Source organism: Panthera onca, chromosome X (genome assembly GCF_046562875.1).
Source record: "Panthera onca isolate mPanOnc1 chromosome X, mPanOnc1 haplotype 2, whole genome shotgun sequence".
NCBI lineage: Eukaryota > Metazoa > Chordata > Mammalia > Carnivora > Felidae > Panthera > Panthera onca.
In genome coordinates this window covers 123,080,692-123,097,914 of record NC_138357.1, presented here as the reverse complement: position 1 = coordinate 123,097,914, position 17,223 = coordinate 123,080,692, and the positions used below count along the sequence as shown (strand labels likewise).

At 48.1% G+C, this 17,223-nt stretch overlaps 1 protein-coding gene across 8 annotated transcripts in view; it reads left to right on the top strand.

The window, feature by feature from the left end:
* Positions 1–17,223, top strand: part of TBL1X (transducin beta like 1 X-linked) — a 229,248-nt gene that overhangs the window by 164,346 nt on the left and 47,679 nt on the right. For 6 of the 8 annotated variants that reach the window (XM_081792571.1, XM_081792568.1, XM_081792569.1 and 3 more), the window contains one exon: positions 14,094–14,201. The exons of 1 other annotated variant lie outside the window; for it this stretch is intronic. In XM_081792571.1, coding sequence (XP_081648697.1) covers positions 14,144–14,201 — 58 coding nt within the window. In that variant the 5' untranslated portion in view covers positions 14,094–14,143. Of the gene's footprint in view, positions 1–9,343; positions 9,400–14,093; positions 14,202–17,223 lie in introns of all 8 variants that reach the window. One more of the 8 variants, XM_081792572.1, reaches the window with a different exon arrangement.

Here is a 17,223-nt window from a genome sequence, read left to right as displayed (position 1 = left end):
TCAATGAGTTCGAGCCCCATATGAGGCTCTGCACTGACAGTGTGGAGCCTGCTTGGGATTCTCTCTCCCTCTCCCTGCCCTTCTCCCACGTGTATGTGCGCGTGTTCTCTCAAAATAAACAAAAATTTGTAAAATGTTAATTAAGTTGAGCTTGTGATTGGCTTTAACCTAATATATTTTCAGGGTTCACCCATGTTGCAGCATGAATCTTTCTTATGGCCGAAGAATATTCCATCGTAGGGTTATACCACATCGTTTGTTGTTCCATCAGTTGGTGGACATTTGAGTTGCATTTCCCTTTCAGTTATGAATAATGCTGCTCTGAACGTTTGGGTACAAGTTTTTGTGCAGACGTCTGTCTCCATTTCTCTTGGGTATATATCAGAGAGGAGAACTGCTAGGTTGTATGGTAACTGTGTTTAGAATTGTGGTGAACTGCCAGGCTTCTCCATGAGTATTTTTTGAAATGTAGTTGAATCATCTTCTAAATGTCAGAGAGAAGCTGGGAGAGGTCCGTTGGTCATCAGTGTTTTGACTGGGATTTAACTCCGTACTTCGGGAACACAAGGTTCCATTGAATGGAGCTTACATTGAATTCCTACTGTGTATGATGCACTGGTTTTGAGCTTTATAGATGACTTTGGGTTTTGGGTTTTTTGTTTTGGTGTGTTTTGTGTGGGGTTTTTTTGGCAGCCTTTGATAATTCATTGGGAAGTTTGTAAGATGCGCACGGTCATTTGGGATGATGCGAGGAATGGCACTCTGTTGAGTACTGACCACAGTACCTATCGTGCATGAGTAAGATTGGGAATCATCTGTGAATCACATCCCCTTTCTGTGTGTTGGGTGCTCTGTGTCAGAAAGTGACAACTGATCATAAGCTCCCTTAGATTTACCTAATTTCTACACGTGTGCTCCTTTGAAAGCCATTCACAGCTGACCGTGGCAATGGTGTTTCCTGCTCTTACTTTTAATATTTTAATTTTTTAAACTTTTTTATTTATTTTTGGGGGGGGGGGGTGGGGGCAGACAGAAAGGGAGACACAGAATCCGAAGCAGGCTCCAGGCTCTGGACGCTTAAGGGAAGGAGCCACCCAGGTGCCCCACCTGCTCTCACTTTGAAAGCGGTTGGTTTGTTCATGAGAGCATCCACAGTTGGGGGCATCACCTCCACTTAGCAGACAGGTAGCTTTCAAGCTGGGAACAGACAAGGCGGTTGTCGTCTTCGGTGGAGCAGGGAAACGGGGAGCAGGGGCAGCATTTTCTGTCAGGGACGAGAGTAAATAGTTTAGGCTTTGAGGGCCAGCCAGTCTCTGTCACAGCCACTCAACTGTGCTCTTGTGTAAAAGGAGCTATCGATCACCCGTAAATGAGTGAACGTGGCCGAGTGCCAATAAAACTTTATTTATGGACACTGGAATTGGAATGTCCTCTCAATTTCATGGGTCATACAATATGATTCTTTTGATTTCCTCTTCAACCATTTAGAAATGTAAAACCTCTTCGTAGCTCGCGGGCCCCACGAGGGGAAGCAGCAGGTGGGGCGTGGCCTGTAGGCCGCAGTCGGCTGACTGGAGCCTGGAGGAACGCACCTGTTGTATTTCTCCCTCTTCTGACTTGTGCCTTTTGAACTGGAGTAATCCGGAAGCGTGGTTCTGGAGGGCCCGTGACCGGGTTCAGACAGACGCCAAACTGCGGTCGCTTAGCAGAGGCGCTGCACGTGTTCAGGGAGCGAAGGCTTTGAGGAATTTGGGGGCCTTCCCGCCATGTAATGAGAAGTGGCCCTGACCGGAAGGTTCTCAGTCAGAGGCAGCTCCTCGCCCCTCCCCGGGGCGGTAGGGAGCGGGGAGGACACTTGGCCACGCCTGGACACGTTTTTCAGGGGGAGGGCGCTCCTGGCATCTAGTGGGCAGAGGCCAGGGATGCTGCTGGGCCTCCGACGGTGCTCAGGGGAGTCCCCACCACGGAGACTTAGTTGGTCCCAAATGTCAGTAGTACCGAGATTTGCCACGCCCACTCACTATTCCTGTCAGTGCTTTATTTTGAATTTTAAATCTTACCAGCCTGGTTTTTTTTTTTTTTAATGTTTATTTATTTTTGAGAGAGAAAGACAGCGAGAGAGAGAACGAGCAGGGGAGAGGCAGAGAGAGAGGGAGACACAGAATCCGAGGCAGGCTCCAGGCTCCGAGCTGTCAGCACAGAGCGCGACACAGGGCTCGAACTCACGGACCGTGAGATCATGAGCCAAAGTTGGATGCTTAACCAACTGAGCCACCCAGGCACCCCTAACATTTTTCTTTTTTATTTATTTATTTTTTAAATGTTTTTATTAATTTTGAGACAGAGACAGAGCATGAGCAGGGGAGGGGCAGAGAGAGAGGGAGACACAGAATCCGAAACAGGCTCCAGGCTGTGAGCTGTCAGCACAGAGCCCGACATGGGGCTCAAACCCACAAACCATGAGATCATGACCTGAGCCGAAGTCAGACGCTTAACTGACTGAGCCACACAGCTGCCCCTAAATCTTACCAGCCTTGTGGCTGTGAAAATATAAGTTGCAGAGCATTTGATGATAAAAATTTAGTTCTACATTTGCCGACATAAATAGGAGGATCATTGCATTCTCATCTAATGCTTAGAGTCATGATATTTTAAGTGTTTTTTTTTATTTTATTATATTTTTGTTCTTCATTTAAACTGAAACGTGAAAAGATGCTGTTATATGACGACTTAGGAGTTCTATACCACGTGAATGGGTGAGGCATTGCCTGCTTTTATATTTATAGAGAAAGCCACGGGGTTTATTTTTCAAAACTCCAGAGGCCATGTTATATGAGCCCATGACTCCCTAACACAGGAAAGGGAGCTCTAAAGGCCAAAATAAATCCTGTGTAAGTGGGTGAAAGTCAGAGTGTGTTAGAGATTGCGTAGCCAGCCTGTATGTCTTCCTAAAATCTGTTTGAGGGCCTAGTGTACATTGTAGAGAAGCTGTTTCCAACTTCTCAGTCTTGAAGATAATTAAATTTGTAAATCGATGTACAGATTAATTGGAAGTGTTGGCTTAAACCAAAGTCATTAGAAAAAGAGTACTGTTATGTCTCCAAGGCAGTCTGCTTGGAAATCTTGGGTGCATGAACTTGCATTTTAGTCTGGAGAGTGGGGGGAAGAAAAGAAAAGGGAGATTGTACATTGTCTGGTCTTGGGACGCACACCGTCACAGCGAGAAGCCGCAGTGGTTTGCTGTTACTAGATTGGGCACTTTTAGGAAGACTTCCTCCTGGACAGGCAGAGAGAGATGTGTAAGCAAATACAGTGGCAAGTGCACAGAGTTTTGAGAGAGGACTCCGTGGCCACTTGGGAGGCACACAGATGGTTTTGGAGGTAACCCCAAGGACCAAGGACCGGACGCCTTTCCTGTCACGTCAGCATCTGCCTTTGACGTGCACTTGAAGGCCCCGGCAAGCCATTAATTAACCCAGAAGGGCGGCTAAGCACAGAAAGGGCCCTTTCTGAATGCCTCACCCGGGGATGTTTTTTATTCCCTGAAGAGCAGCATTATGTTTCTACGAAGAGAGCCCCTCCTCTCTGTCCTCCCCACCCTGAAGCCTCATTTCCTTCTTAGAAGCGCGGAGTCTTTCTCATGCAGATTATTTCTGGAGACTCTGTGCCAGGTTTTAATTACATTTTAATGAATGTGAAAACAGTTCATGTGCATAGGAGAAAATTTGGAAAATACAAAAAACGCACATAGAGAGATAAATCTAGCAAAATTCCACCCCCAGGACTAGATGTGAGACTCTTTTGGAGGGTTCTCTTCCATTTGTGTGTGTGGGCGCGTGCGTGCACACGTGTGTATACAAAACAAAATTTATCATCGTGTGCATTTGAAACCTGCTTTTTTTGTATCTAACTCTGTATCATAGATGTTTCCCCCAGTCATGAAGTATATTCTTTTCGGGACTTCACCTCATTCCCCTGGTTTATTCCCGTATTTAAATGGTAGTATATTGTTGGTCGTAACTCTGGTAATAAAATAATAGTTGTTTGATTTGATGTATAGGTTTGGGCCATCTGAGTGCAAATAAGTAAAGAACTGTGAGATGAGTGGAAAATCTTTTCTTTAGGTATCTTTTATTACTGTGAAATAACATATACATATACTCACTGGTAAACGATGGTAAGTCTAGAAAGAAAGCGGTCAAGATGAAACCACTGTTCATGTTTTCATGTATTCCCCCCCGCCAACATTTTCCATGTGTATATTTGCCTATAATTGGGGTCGAACCGTAAATGCCGTAATTCATTGAACCCTCTTGTCATTGAACAGCAAAGTATTTCAACAGCTACACGTTGGCTTAATTACAGTCACATGGGAGAAAGAATTAATGCAAAGTGATAAGACCAGTCTGTTTCAACTCCAAAATAAGCTGGTCCCCAAGCAGGTTTTAGAAAAGGATTGTATGCAAATGTTAATACGTGCATTAACAATTTGGGGCACGTGGGTGGTGGGTCTGTCCATGAAGCATCCGATTTTGGCTCAGGTCATGATTTCATGGTCCGTAAGTTCGAGCCCCATGTCAGGCTCGGTGCTGACAGCTCGGAGCCTGGAGCCTGGTTCCGATTGTGCGTTTCCCTCTCTCTGCCCCTCTCCTGCTCGTGCTCTGTCTCTCTCCCTGAAAAATAAACAAACATGAAAAAAAAATTTTAACTAAAAAAAAATTTCCTCTTAAACTGACCACTGATTGTAAAATAAAAGTAAACCCAGTTCCCGTTTGAAGGGAGGAAGACGTCCTGGGGGAAGCAGTCAGCAAGTTAAGACCCACTGCGTTGAAGCCAGAATGTCCACGAAGAAAGAGAGAAAGTGCCTTTTGGATGATGAGGTCATTGCCAACAGATTTTCTGGTGGCTCTGGCTCTTGGTCCTAGGGCTGCAGAGAGACAGGTCCCAGAGACCTGAGTCTTTTCCAGATTACTTGAACCCAAAGGATTCTTCCAGCATCCATGCCAGCAGGCTAATAGGGAACGAGAAATGAGACAAACTTTTCTTCCATCCCTGGAGAAAAAGGGCTGCTTTAAAAGATTTTAAGAGACTATTTCATAATGGGGCAGACTGTTAACAGAGAAACTTTCCCCTGTAATGGTATCAGATTAGGACCTAATTTCCTGCTTTAATGCCTGTGTGTTTTGCTCTCTATCTGGGGACAAGGCCAGCTCCCACATAGGTCCCTTGTGGTCATATCTTTAAGGTAATCAAGTGGCAGTTCCAACTTGATGTTTGGGGCAGCCCTCTCCCTGCTAAATAAAACGAAACCCTTGAACGATATTTCTCTTGCGGCTGAACTTTGAACTAATTTGGGAAGGGAGCCGTGGTGAATAGGAGTTTCTGCCACCTTGCAATCAAATCGCAAGATGAAGAAACTCGCCTTCGGTTTCTCGAAGGCTCTTCTGCCCAAATCGCTGCATGGGCTGGCATGCTTCCCTTCGCAGGCACCACAGACATGCCATGGGCCACACTCTTGGGTCTCCACCACCCCGCCTCCGCCGCTCCCGTCTCTACAGCTCAGGTCTCCACTGCCCCTGCCTCCACCGCTCTGGTCTGGGAGCAGCTCAACCAGGGAGTGCTGGGGCCTTCCCCGTGCACTGAACAGCTCAGATCAGCCAGTTAAGGGACCTCATGTCACAACTGGGTCAGGCAAGAAAGTAAACACAACTGCCCTAATTAAGAACCCCTCTGTTTGGGGGGTTATTTTTTGCTTTGTTTTTCCATGTGTTTGAGGCCAAGGAGCTGTCCCAGGGCCCCCAAAGCTTTCTTTTATTCTAGAACTGGAGCGGTTGGAGAGCATCCATGGGAGTTCTCAGAACTGGGGCTGGAAACAGATGCTGTTCCCGAACCGGTGAGGTGTTGAAAGTTGCCTTGTGTTGGGGCGCTTGGGTGGTTCAGTCGGTTAAGCATCCGACTTCAGCTCAGGTCATGATCTCACTGTGTGTGAGTTCAAGCCCCGCGTCGGGCTCTGTGCTGACAGCTCAGAGCCTGGAGGCTGCTTCTGGTTCTGTGTCTCCTCCTCTCTCTGCCCCTCCCCTGCTTACACTCTTTCTCAAAAATAAATAAAAACATGAAAAATATTAAGAAAGAAAGAGAGAGACAGAAAGAAAGAGAGGAAGGAAGGAAGGAAGAAAGAAAGGAAGGAATGAAGGAAGGAAGGAAGAAAGGAAGGAATGAAGGAAGGAAGGAAGAAAGAAGAGAAAGAAAAAGAAAGAGAAAGAAAGAAAGAAAGAAAGAAAGAAAGAAAGAAAGAAAGAAAGAAAAGGAAGGAAGGAAAACAGTCGTCTTGTATCTCCAACGCATCTATGTTAGGAAAGGAATACACACCGTGAGGCCTCTGTGCATCGTGCTTTCTTCGACGGGTTTTAGAAGTTCCGCTTGCGGGTTTGGAGATCACCGATTAACTGTTCCCAGGAGAGCTGCTCTGAGTCCATTTAGTGAGGGTGGGGTGTCCTGCCGATCCCTCCAGAAGGCCCGTTTTGGTCGCTCTTTGGGGATGCGCACAGTCAGCTGGATGGGAGGACGAGCTGCCACATCCTGGATCTCTACTGTGCAGGAGGCCCTGCTCTGAGAATTTACAGAAAAGCGTTTAACCCTCTCAGCCTCTTCCAGGCATAGGGGCTATTGCTGTCCTCAGTTTGGAGATGAGAAACAGAGTCCTGTCACCTGGCCGCCAACCTGGAGCTAGAAAGCAATAGCATTATGATTACAAATTGGAGTTTCTGGCCCTTAGCCACCAGGCCCCCTGAATCCTGCATGAATCCCATGCTTTGACCCTGACTTTATTGCAGCCAGCACAGACCTCATGCGCCCGCTAAAAGTGTTCTTCCAGAGTGGAGAGAGGACATAGGCCGGCTTCTACCCAACATAATAGACATAGATGACGTTTCATAGACACCAGCTTATCAGATGGCGGTCTTCCTGCGCTGGGTCTGGAGGAGCATTTGGTATATCATAAAAGGTCAAAATCCTTCTTGTAGGCAGCCCCCTCAGGCACACGTGCGTGCGTGCACACACATACACACACTCACACACACACACACACACACACACACACACACACACACACACACGGCTCCTGTGCAGCTTTTCTCTTCCTATTCCCATGTTTCTCCCCCGACCTCATCTTCATCAACAGGAATTGTGTTTCCCCTCTGCCAGACCTTCCCTTCTCAGAAGTTGGAGGCCGTCCATAATACTTTCGGGGGCTTAACTATTGGAGCCCTTCGTTGTTTGCGTAGATGTCTTACTAAATAGCTTGAAGACAGGTTGTATGTGCATTTGTTTAATCCCTAGTATTTCTAAACACCATACCTTGAATATGGTAGACACCCAGAACTTGGTTCTATCACCCCCTCTTACACCATCTCCTTACACACAGAAAATGCCGGGCAGACCATTTGTGCGCGTTGTTATTTGCAGCGGGATTTCGGTTAAGTTCCGGTATAGGATCCAGTCATGCTTGTGTGACGTGAGCTGCTGCTTTGCAGTGTGAAGGCTTCCTGGCCTCTTCGCAGACCTTTCTTTCCCAGGAGGAGCACGTAGGAAACAAGACACAGTGCTGACAGTTGAATCAAGTGCACAACAAGCGTTAGGGCTGAGATGTGATTCGCGATGTCACAAGGCCTCTGGAGACCGTTCAGCCCCACCCCACCCCCGTGTGAAATGTGCCTTTACCTCTGTTCTCGCTTCAGATATCTGAGTGTTTGATGGAGGGAGCCAGGGCGAGGTGAAGTCGGGGGGTTCGTTCATCGTGGGATTGTTATTTCGGCAGAAGGACGAGTGGCGGGAAAGGCCTTGAAAACTGGCACACGTGGGCCATGCTGAATTGGCCCGGTGAGTGTGGAGCCCACAGCCTCCTCTGAGGGGCATGAGCATCCACGTGTATCTGTCCTTCTGGAAAGCGGACGCGATGGGGTCACGAGGACCCACGAGAAATGACCTGTGGCCCGGTGTGCTTTCTCTTCCCCTTAAAATCAAACTGGTGGTTTCAGACGGTTCCACTTTTGTGACCTTGAAGCATATACGTTAAAAAGCTGGAGGAGTCCAGCTCACAAAGACAAACAGTGGACAGAAGAGTGGGTGCCAGGGACCAGGGGGAGGGGGAAATGTGGAGTGAGTGTTCAGTGGGGACAGAGTTCCGGTGTGGGAAGATGAGAAAGTTCTGGAGATGATGATGGGGATGGTTGCGCAACAGCGTGAATGTAGTCAGTGACAGCGAATTGTACATCGGAAGGTTATGATAGTAAATTGTATGTGATGTATATTTTACCACATTAAAACCAGAAGAGCGAGAAATAGAGCTGAACCATTCATGTAGATTGAACCTCTGTCGTCTGATACAGAGAACTCAGGCCGTCCTGTCCTGGAGTAGAAATTGTGGAAATGTAGAGCAGCTCATGTTAAGGAGTTCACAGCCTTGCCTTACCCATCTTTTCCATCCGCAAGAGCCATTTCATGTTTAAGCGAAGGCAGGAATGGGGGACTTGAGAAATGGTATCACTACCATTGAAACTCCCACTGCCTAAGCCACTGCTTATGACTGGGTTTCGTAAAGAACAGGACAAGGGCTCCTTCCTTCCGTCTTCACTTATGGATGGCCTCAGAAAATGGCACCTGGGAAGGCGGGTGACAGGAGAGGCAGAATGTCCTTGCTGACACTGAAATCAGAAGTGTTGTGTTGGCGGGGGCAACTGGGCGACCCAGTTGGTTGAGCGTCCGACTTCGGCTCAGGTCACGTTCTCGCGGTTCGCGGGTTCGAGCCCCGCGTTAGGCTCTGTGCTGACAGCTCGGGGCCTGGAGCCTGCTTCGGATTCTGTGTCTCCCTCTCTCTCTGCTCCTCCCCCACTCACACTGTGTCTCTCTTTCTCTCTCAAAAATAAATAAACATTTTTAAAAAGTAGAAAAAAAGGAAGAAACGTTGTGTTGGGAATGCATCCCTGTGTTCAGAGCCGGTGAACTTGAATACCTCTAGTACCTGAGCACTTTTTTATATGAAATTATACAGCAGAACTTGGGGAGCGGGGGGAGATCCATCATTTTATTCTAACATCCATCTGTGAGATTTAGGTCTTGTCTTGGAGAACAGAGGATAGGTAAGTTCTTTCCCACCCTTATGAGTGGAAGTTGGTGAGGTTGGTCTAAAACAGTAACTTTTGGCCAATGAATCTCAGCCATTTGCCCCGTGGAGTCAAAAAAAGTGAAGTGAACCCTTCAAAACAACCCCCACTGCCTTCACATTCATTGCTTGGAGGGGTGGCAACCAAGCATCCAGTTAATTGTTGGTTTCTCTTGATTTCAGTGTAATCAGACCCGTTGACGAGTTGAAGTGGACCGAATATTGCTGCTAGGTTTATGGTCAGTTCGGAGAGTGTTCTCATGTTTGTATTGAATAGTCTAAGAATATATATGTACATTTTACTGGTTACTGTAAATTCTTTTTTTTTTTTTTTTTCATTAGGTTTTAAAAGAAACATTTAATAGGGGCACCTGGGTGGGTCAGTTGGTTAAGTGTCTGACTTCGGCCTAGGTCATGATCTCGCTGTTCCCGAGTTTGAGCCCTGCATCAGGCTCTGTGCCGACAGCTCAGAGCCTGCTTCAGATTCTGTCTCTCTCTCTCTCTCTCTCTCTCTCTGCCCCTCCCACATTTGCACTGTGTCTCTCTTTCTCAAAAATAAACATTAAAAAAAATTAAAGGAACAGTAACTTAATTTTTACACATTTATGTGTGTGTGTGTATATATATATATATACACACACAGAGAAATATATATATATATATATATATATATATATATATATATATATATACACACACACACACACACACACACATAGAGAGAGAGAGAGATAGAAAGAGGGCCTGTGTAAGCAAGGGAGGGACAGAGGGAATCCCAAGCAGGCTCCACACCATCAGCACAGAGCCCACCACAGGGCTCGAACTCACAAACCGTGCGATTGTGACCTGAGCCCAAACCAGGAGTCGGCTGCCCAACTGATGGCGCCACCCAGGCGCCCTGAAGAAACGATCATTTGAAAGCTAGTTAGGTGTTCAGTTGTGTGTAGGGTAATTGATCCAGTTGCTAGGATTTGTTTTTCTTTTGTTTTGCTTTTTTTAGAGGGAGAGGGGCCGAGGGAGAGAGAATCTTGAGCAGGCCCCACATTCAGCGCAGACCCCGACATAAGGCTCAGTCCCGCAACCATGAGACCATAACCTGAGCCGAAATCAAGAGTTGGATGCTTAACTAACTGAGCCACCCGGCCGCCCCCAATTACTAGGGTTTTTGGGGTTGTTTTTTTGTTTTTTTTTTGTTTTTTTTAATTAAATTATATAGCTCAGGTAGAACAGTTGGAGGGACATAGGGCAAGTCTCGTTGACCAAGGGACATTTCACCTGGTTCTCTTGCAGGCCACGGCTGGTTTCTGTTTTCTTTTTTCTGCTGCTTACAAGTCAAAAAGCCTGTAAAAAGTTAACACTGTGTTGGGAAAGCCTTATCCTAACTTATAAATTTAGAGAGAAAAATTGGTCCATGATAGGAAAGCTGACGATGGCACGTAAAGAGAAAGAGGAGCGGACTGACAAAAATTGCCCCCGGTCCCTGGTGTCCTATGGATGTCGTGTTCCCCTGCTCCACGGTCCTGTGTGGTCACATGTGCAGACACACGTGTGTTTATCAGACACTTGGGGCTGGGGAATGAGAAGCAGCTTCTTGCAAGTGCATCGTCTTGAAACGCTTTCTCCGTAGAAACCAAAAGAGATCTGACTGCTGAAAGAACTCCACGTTTCACTTTCTTTTTTTTTTTTTTTTTATTTTTTTTTTTATTTATTTATTTTTGAGACAGAGAGAGACAGAGAGCATGAACGGGGGAGGGTCAGAGAGAGGGAGACACAGAATCTGAAACAGGCTCCAGGGTCTGAGCTGTCAGCCTGACGCGGGGCTCGAACTCACGGACCGTGAGATCATGACCTGAGCCGAAGTCGGCCGGTTAACCGACTGAGCCACCCAGGCGCCCCTCCGCGTTTCGCTTTCTAATGAAAATACCGGTGATCTTGTGGGAAGATTGGACGCAGCCTGTTAGAAAAAGCCCAGCTCTTAGGCTGCGTTTTCAGTGATCTCTCGTGGGGGCTTGGCCGCGTCCTTAAGCGACAGCTAGCGGCACACGGCGTACGACTCTGTCCGTGCGTTTTCGTTTTCATTGCAAACACAACATGCTGGTTTTTCTTCTCCAGAAGTGTCCTCAACCGGCAGCACTTTTGCAGTTCGGACCATTTGGCAAAGTCTGGAGATGTTTTTGATCGTCAGAACCATGGCGGGTGGGAGCTGGTGCTGGCATCTAGTGGGTGGAGGCCAGAGAGGACACTCAGCAGCCTCCGGTGCACAGCACAGCCCCATAACAGAATCCTCTGGCTCCACATATCTAAAATGCTGACATTGAGAGCCTGATGATTAGATTTTGCTTCTTTCTTTTTTTTGTGGGGGGGGGGGGGGCAGAGAGAGAGAGAGAGAGAGAGAGAGCAAGAGAGAGAGAGAAAGAATGTTAAGCAGCCTCCACGCTGGGTGTGGATCCCCGATACAGGGCTCAAGACCTCAACGCCTGTGGGATGGTGACCTGAGCCAAAATTGAGGCTTGGGCGCTCAACTAACCGAGCCACCCAGGCGCCCCAGATTTTACTTATCTCTAAGCACCCAGTGTGACAGAATAAACAACGACGTGCCTCGGGGTGGTGTCTGAGTCATTTCACGCTGCTGAGGCAACATACAACAGATGGGGCAGCTTAAACGTCACATTTATTTCTCGCAGCTCTGGGAGCTAGAAGTCTGAGATCCAGGCACTGGCAGATTTGGGATCGGGTGAGGACCCACTTCCTGTTTCCTCCATGACATCTGCTCATTGTGTCCTCACTTGGCAGAAGGATGAGAGCTCTCTGGGGGTCTCTAACATACAAGGGCGCTAATCCCATTCGTGAGGGCCCCACCCTCATGACCTAATCACCTGCCAGTGGCCCCACCTTTGAGCACATAGTGAATTCATCATTGTAACTGACTCATTACTGCCCCGCTCAACGTCAGCTCAGCATCAGCAAAAGTCCGTTCAGTGTTAGCCTTGTGTGGCGCACGATTTTGTTATTGGTTACATTGTCTCCCCTCGGTAATGTTTTTGTTTCATTTGGTTATGCTCCGATCTCATAGTTTTTTATTTAGCCTCTCATATTTTCCTAATGCTGTCTTATGAGTGAATTTCCCAGAATTCAAACAAATCTCAGGACAGATCTGTATTTCGGCTGTCAGAGTTTCTCTTCAGTATATACAAAAGCACAGAATATCACCAAATTAACTAAACATAAGCATTTTTAAAAATTAACTTTTTTATTCATTTTTGAGAGACAGAGACAGAGTGCAAGGTGGGGGTGGGCAGAGAGAGGAGATCCAGAATCCGAAGCAAGCTCTGGGCTCTGAGCTATCAGCACAGAGCCCGACACAGGACTCGAACTCATGAACCACGAGATCACAAGCTGAGCCGAACGCTCAACCGACTAAGCCACGCAGGCGCCCCAACATAACCATCTTTTGAGTGGCAAAATTCTGGTAACTACAGTGAGAATTGGAATAACCCAAGAGGCAGTCATGTTGCTTATCTGTTGCTGCCTGTTACCACGGGTGCAACAGCCAGAAACAACACATTGCTTATCCCGAGTCTAGGCACGCCTTTGCTGGGTCCTCTGTTCAGGGTCTCACAGGGCTGTGGACAACCTGGTGGCTGGGCTGCATCTGCGTTTGGAGCTTGCCCGTCCCTCCATCCCGCCCCCAAGTTTCCACCTGCCTTCCAGCTATCCGGAGGTCTCTGCCAGACCAATGCAGGGAGCTCTGTGACAACATACAAAAGTTGGAGTTCCTCTTTGTCCGTGCACCAGCGTCCCGAGACGTGGCTTCTTCATAGAAATGACGTCAAGTGGACGTGCACACTTTACTCCTCATTCACGATTGGTTTCTTCTCCGTGCTACGGACAGGCCCATACGCAGAGCGACTATCAGCTTATCGCTTAAACTCGGCAAGTGAAGGGTATTTTGATTAATCATTTTTCTAGAACAACAGGTATGATCCAGTCAATGTGGCTACCTGCCGTAGGGGTGTTGACATGACTTCTAGTCTGCTCAGGCATCTTCTGTGTCTCTGGAAAAGCGAGTAGTGTTCTATCTGACCACGTCCATCAGAATGCACCTCAGGAACGCAGTCATGCTCATTACCAAGTACGTTGTCATGTACGCAGCACACACGTGATTTTTAGTGAATAAAAAGTTGGGCTTCGTGGGGCACCTGGGGGGCTCAGTGGGTCTGACTCTTGGTCTCAGCTCAGGTCATGATCTCACAGTCCGTTGTGAGACTGAGCCCCAGGTTGGGCTCTGTGCTGACAGCAGGGAATCTGCTTGGGCTTCTCGCTCACTCGCTCGCTCTCAGTCTCTGCCCCTTCCTGTGTGCACGCGCTCTCTCTCTTCCTGTCTCTCTCACTCTCTCAAAATAAGCATTAAAAAAATAAGTCGGGGGGCACCTGGGTGGCTTGGTCGGTTAAGCGTCCAACTTTGGCTCAGGTCATGATCTCACGGTCCATGAGTTTGAGCCCCGAGTCGGGCTCTGTGCTGACAGCTCAGAGCCTGGAGCCTGCTTTGGATTCTGTGTCTCCCCCTCTCTGCCCCTCCCCTGTTCATGCTCTCTGTCTCAAAAATAAATAAATGTTAAAAAAAAAATTAAAAAAAAATAAGTCAGATTTTGTTTCCATTATCTGTTGCCCCTGAATTTGTCCTCATCACTGTGGTTTGTGCGTGACCCTCCCAGCCTTGTAGAATACACCAACACTTTTTTCGTTTTTTTGATTTTTTGAAACATTCGTCCTGGATGCGTTTATATTGATATATGTTATTACAAAGTTATAATTACCTTCATGGTTATAACGTCACGGGTGTTATTTCTTTAGTTGTCTCAGCGAGATGCAGTGACACAAATACAGGCAGTGTTTCAACACTCTCTCTCCACTTTCTCCTGTCGTCTAACAGAGGGCGGCTCCCGCATCGTAAAGACCTCGTCTCCGCGAGGTGAGGCTAAGATGAGCATAACCAGCGACGAGGTGAACTTCCTGGTGTATCGCTACCTCCAGGAGTCAGGTAAGAGGCTTGGGTGTCTGTCAGCAGGGGAGTCCTCTTCAACATGCCACATGCAGGTCCACCAACCGTTGGGCCGGAAAACCAGGCCGTAGGAAAAGAAGAGCAAACAAACGACGTTCTTATTAAGAGAGTTGAAAAAGAGAAGGCTCCGGGGCCGCCCCGTTCCCGGGATGGGATGGGGAGCGCGTTCTTTTCTTCCCTTGATATCTCTGTCCGGATGAGATCAGATTGGAGTTAAGGTCAAGAGCAGTTGGGATGGACGTCGAGAGTGGGGTAGCGGAGGGAGCAGCGGCTCTGGGCTTCCTGCACGGTGAGGGCGTTTGTGGACTAGTCTGTCGTCACAATGTGTCTATGAACCTCTCAGACTTGGACCCAGTGATCTGTTGAGCCCCTGAACCACTCCCCCAGATGGACCGTTGTCAGTTTCCCAAAACATAGGAGTAGTTCCGGTTTCTTCCAGCACTTCTGATTATGACCAAGATATTCCTCGGCAGTAAGCAAAGACCGGGGCAGATACGTGTTCCCCGCGGACACAGTGGGCCTTGTGAGTAGCGTCTGCTATCCTCCGGGAGTGGGGGAGGGCCTGACAAGCACCCGAGGCCCGGGCCTGGCCTGGCTTTGTCACAGGCCAGCCACAGTCCTCTGAGGAGCCCTGTGATGCCTCAGAGCCTGGATCCCCCCATTACTCGATGTCGCAGATGCCCCACACAGCGGAGCCTCCCCACAGTGTCGTGGGTTGCTTGTGGGTGCTTTTTTGAATTCTCAAGAGTCTGAATTCTTCTTAAATTCACGTTACTAGGTTTTTAATGAATTTCTAAAATGAATATTGTCTTCTGAACTTTAAAATATTTCATTCGAGACGTACACGACGACGTTCGTGGAGGACATCCTACCCCTTCCGGTACACGAGTTGGCGCCTGTGTTCGACTCTCCTCTGTCGTCCCCTCTCTCTCTTCAGTGGTAACTGCCCCTCCTGGTTTTTGCACTTGCTGTGTCTGCGATGTCTTCCTAAGCAGTGGGCGTACAGATGTATTAGTTTGCCCCGGCTGCTGTAACAAAGTACCACGGACCGGGGCGGCTTGAACAGAAATACGTTGTCTCACGTTTCTGGGGAACCAAAGTCCAAAATCAGGGTGTGGGCAGCCTTGGTTCCTTCTGAAGCCGTCGACGGAGTCTGTTCCATGCCTGTCTCCCAGCTTCCGGTGGTTTGCTGGCCGTCTTTGTCTTTGTCGTCACACGGCCTCTCCCTGTGTGCCTCCACCCCTGTCCAAATTGGTCAGATTTCTCCTTTCTATAAATCTTCCTTCCGAGATTCTCTCCTTTTGGAAACAGCCGTCCTGGATTAGGGCCTCCCTGTAGTCCAATAAAAACCCATCTTAGCATAACATCTGCAGCGACCGTGTTTCCGGATAAGGTCACTTTCAGAGGTGGACCAGGGCTTAGGACTAACTTAGGAATTTGGGGCGGGATCAATTCAGCCCGTAACTCTTGGTTTCGCACGTGTTTGAGCCTTTTACGCTTGATATCCTATCGTTGATGTTCCGCAACTTGGTCTTTCAAGACAGAAACCAGTTCCCGAGCCTCCACCTTCCAAAGACACATGGACAAGAGTGAGGGGCAAGCAGCATGTGAGCCCCCGGGTCCTGGCTCTTCCTCTGTCAGCCTGCAAGGTGTGGCATCCAGACCACGTGGCTCAGGCTCTGAGCCTTGAACAAGTTATTTACCCCCACGAGCGTCCCCTTCCCGTGCAAAAATGGTTAACCTGGGCCATAGTACTGGAGTTCACTGGACATGTGGCATCATAGAACAAACCCCTCTCCCCGTCCAAGCCTGGATATCTGTGCCTGGGGACCCCAACTAGCACTTTCCATGGAAGGTGCACACTCTTCCTCCATGTAGATTGGGTCACTTGGAGTAGCTGGTCCCAGGCATAGTGTGACAGAAATTGATAAAACGTGTATGACCTCAGCCCCGGGGATTGGGAAAGTCACTAGCACCGATCTCCTACCTTATTGTGGGGCATTACTCACCTGAGCACAGGTGCTCTTCTGTGACACAGCAGATACACTCTCAGAGCCATGTGCTTCCCTGTCGACTTCCAGCATTGAATTCTGAATTCAAGATGCCTTTCTTTGTTTTTTTTTTTTTATTTTTATTTTTAATGTATATTTCTTTTTGAGAGAGAGACAGAGCATGAGAAGGGGAGGGGCAGAGAAAAGGAGACACAGAATCCGAAGCAGACTCCAGGCTCTGAGCTGTCAGCACAGAGCCCAACGCGGGGCTCAAGTCCATGAACTGGGAGATCATGACCTGAGCCGAAGTCGGATGCTCAACCGACTGAGCCACCCGGGCGCCCCCAAGATGTCTTTCTTTTAAAACCCCTCTGCATGAAGATACAGTCAGAATATGTGGTAAAATCTTGAGCTGAACTTCAGGATGAATAAACAGTGTGGGAGAGATACCTAAGTGTGGCCCGGAGCGAGGGTTCTGGGTCGGCTGGTCCCTGGGGCCCGAGGCACCCCAGCAAGAGAGCTGCTGGCCTCTGCATAAACACAGAAACCATCCCTGCCCCAGAAAGGCCACACTTCCTTTTCATGTGTGTGTTTACGTGCGGCTCCTGTTTGTGGCTAAAGCTTCCGTAACCAGGCAACTGAGGAAGGGAGTTGGGGGACGGGATGGATAGGATATCACTGGGGTGGATTTTATGTCACAACTGTGAACGCCTGTCCTCTCTGTCACAATCCTTACCGACAGTCCCACATGTCGCGTGGGTATTTAAGAAAGCCATGCTTGAGCTTCGTGACCACAAGGCCTGGACTCGACCCGAGTCCTCCTATAAGGACAAGTTCAAAAGCAGGGAGAGAAGAAATGCCACATTCAAGTGTTCCTTTTGGGGTCATTCTATATGTTCATTTCAAATCCTAAAGATTTGATGAAGCACGTATTGATTGAGCGCCCATCAAATGCAGAGAGCACCTTCTCAACCTTTCAGTGTCTCCTTTCTAGCTGCAGAATCGGGGTT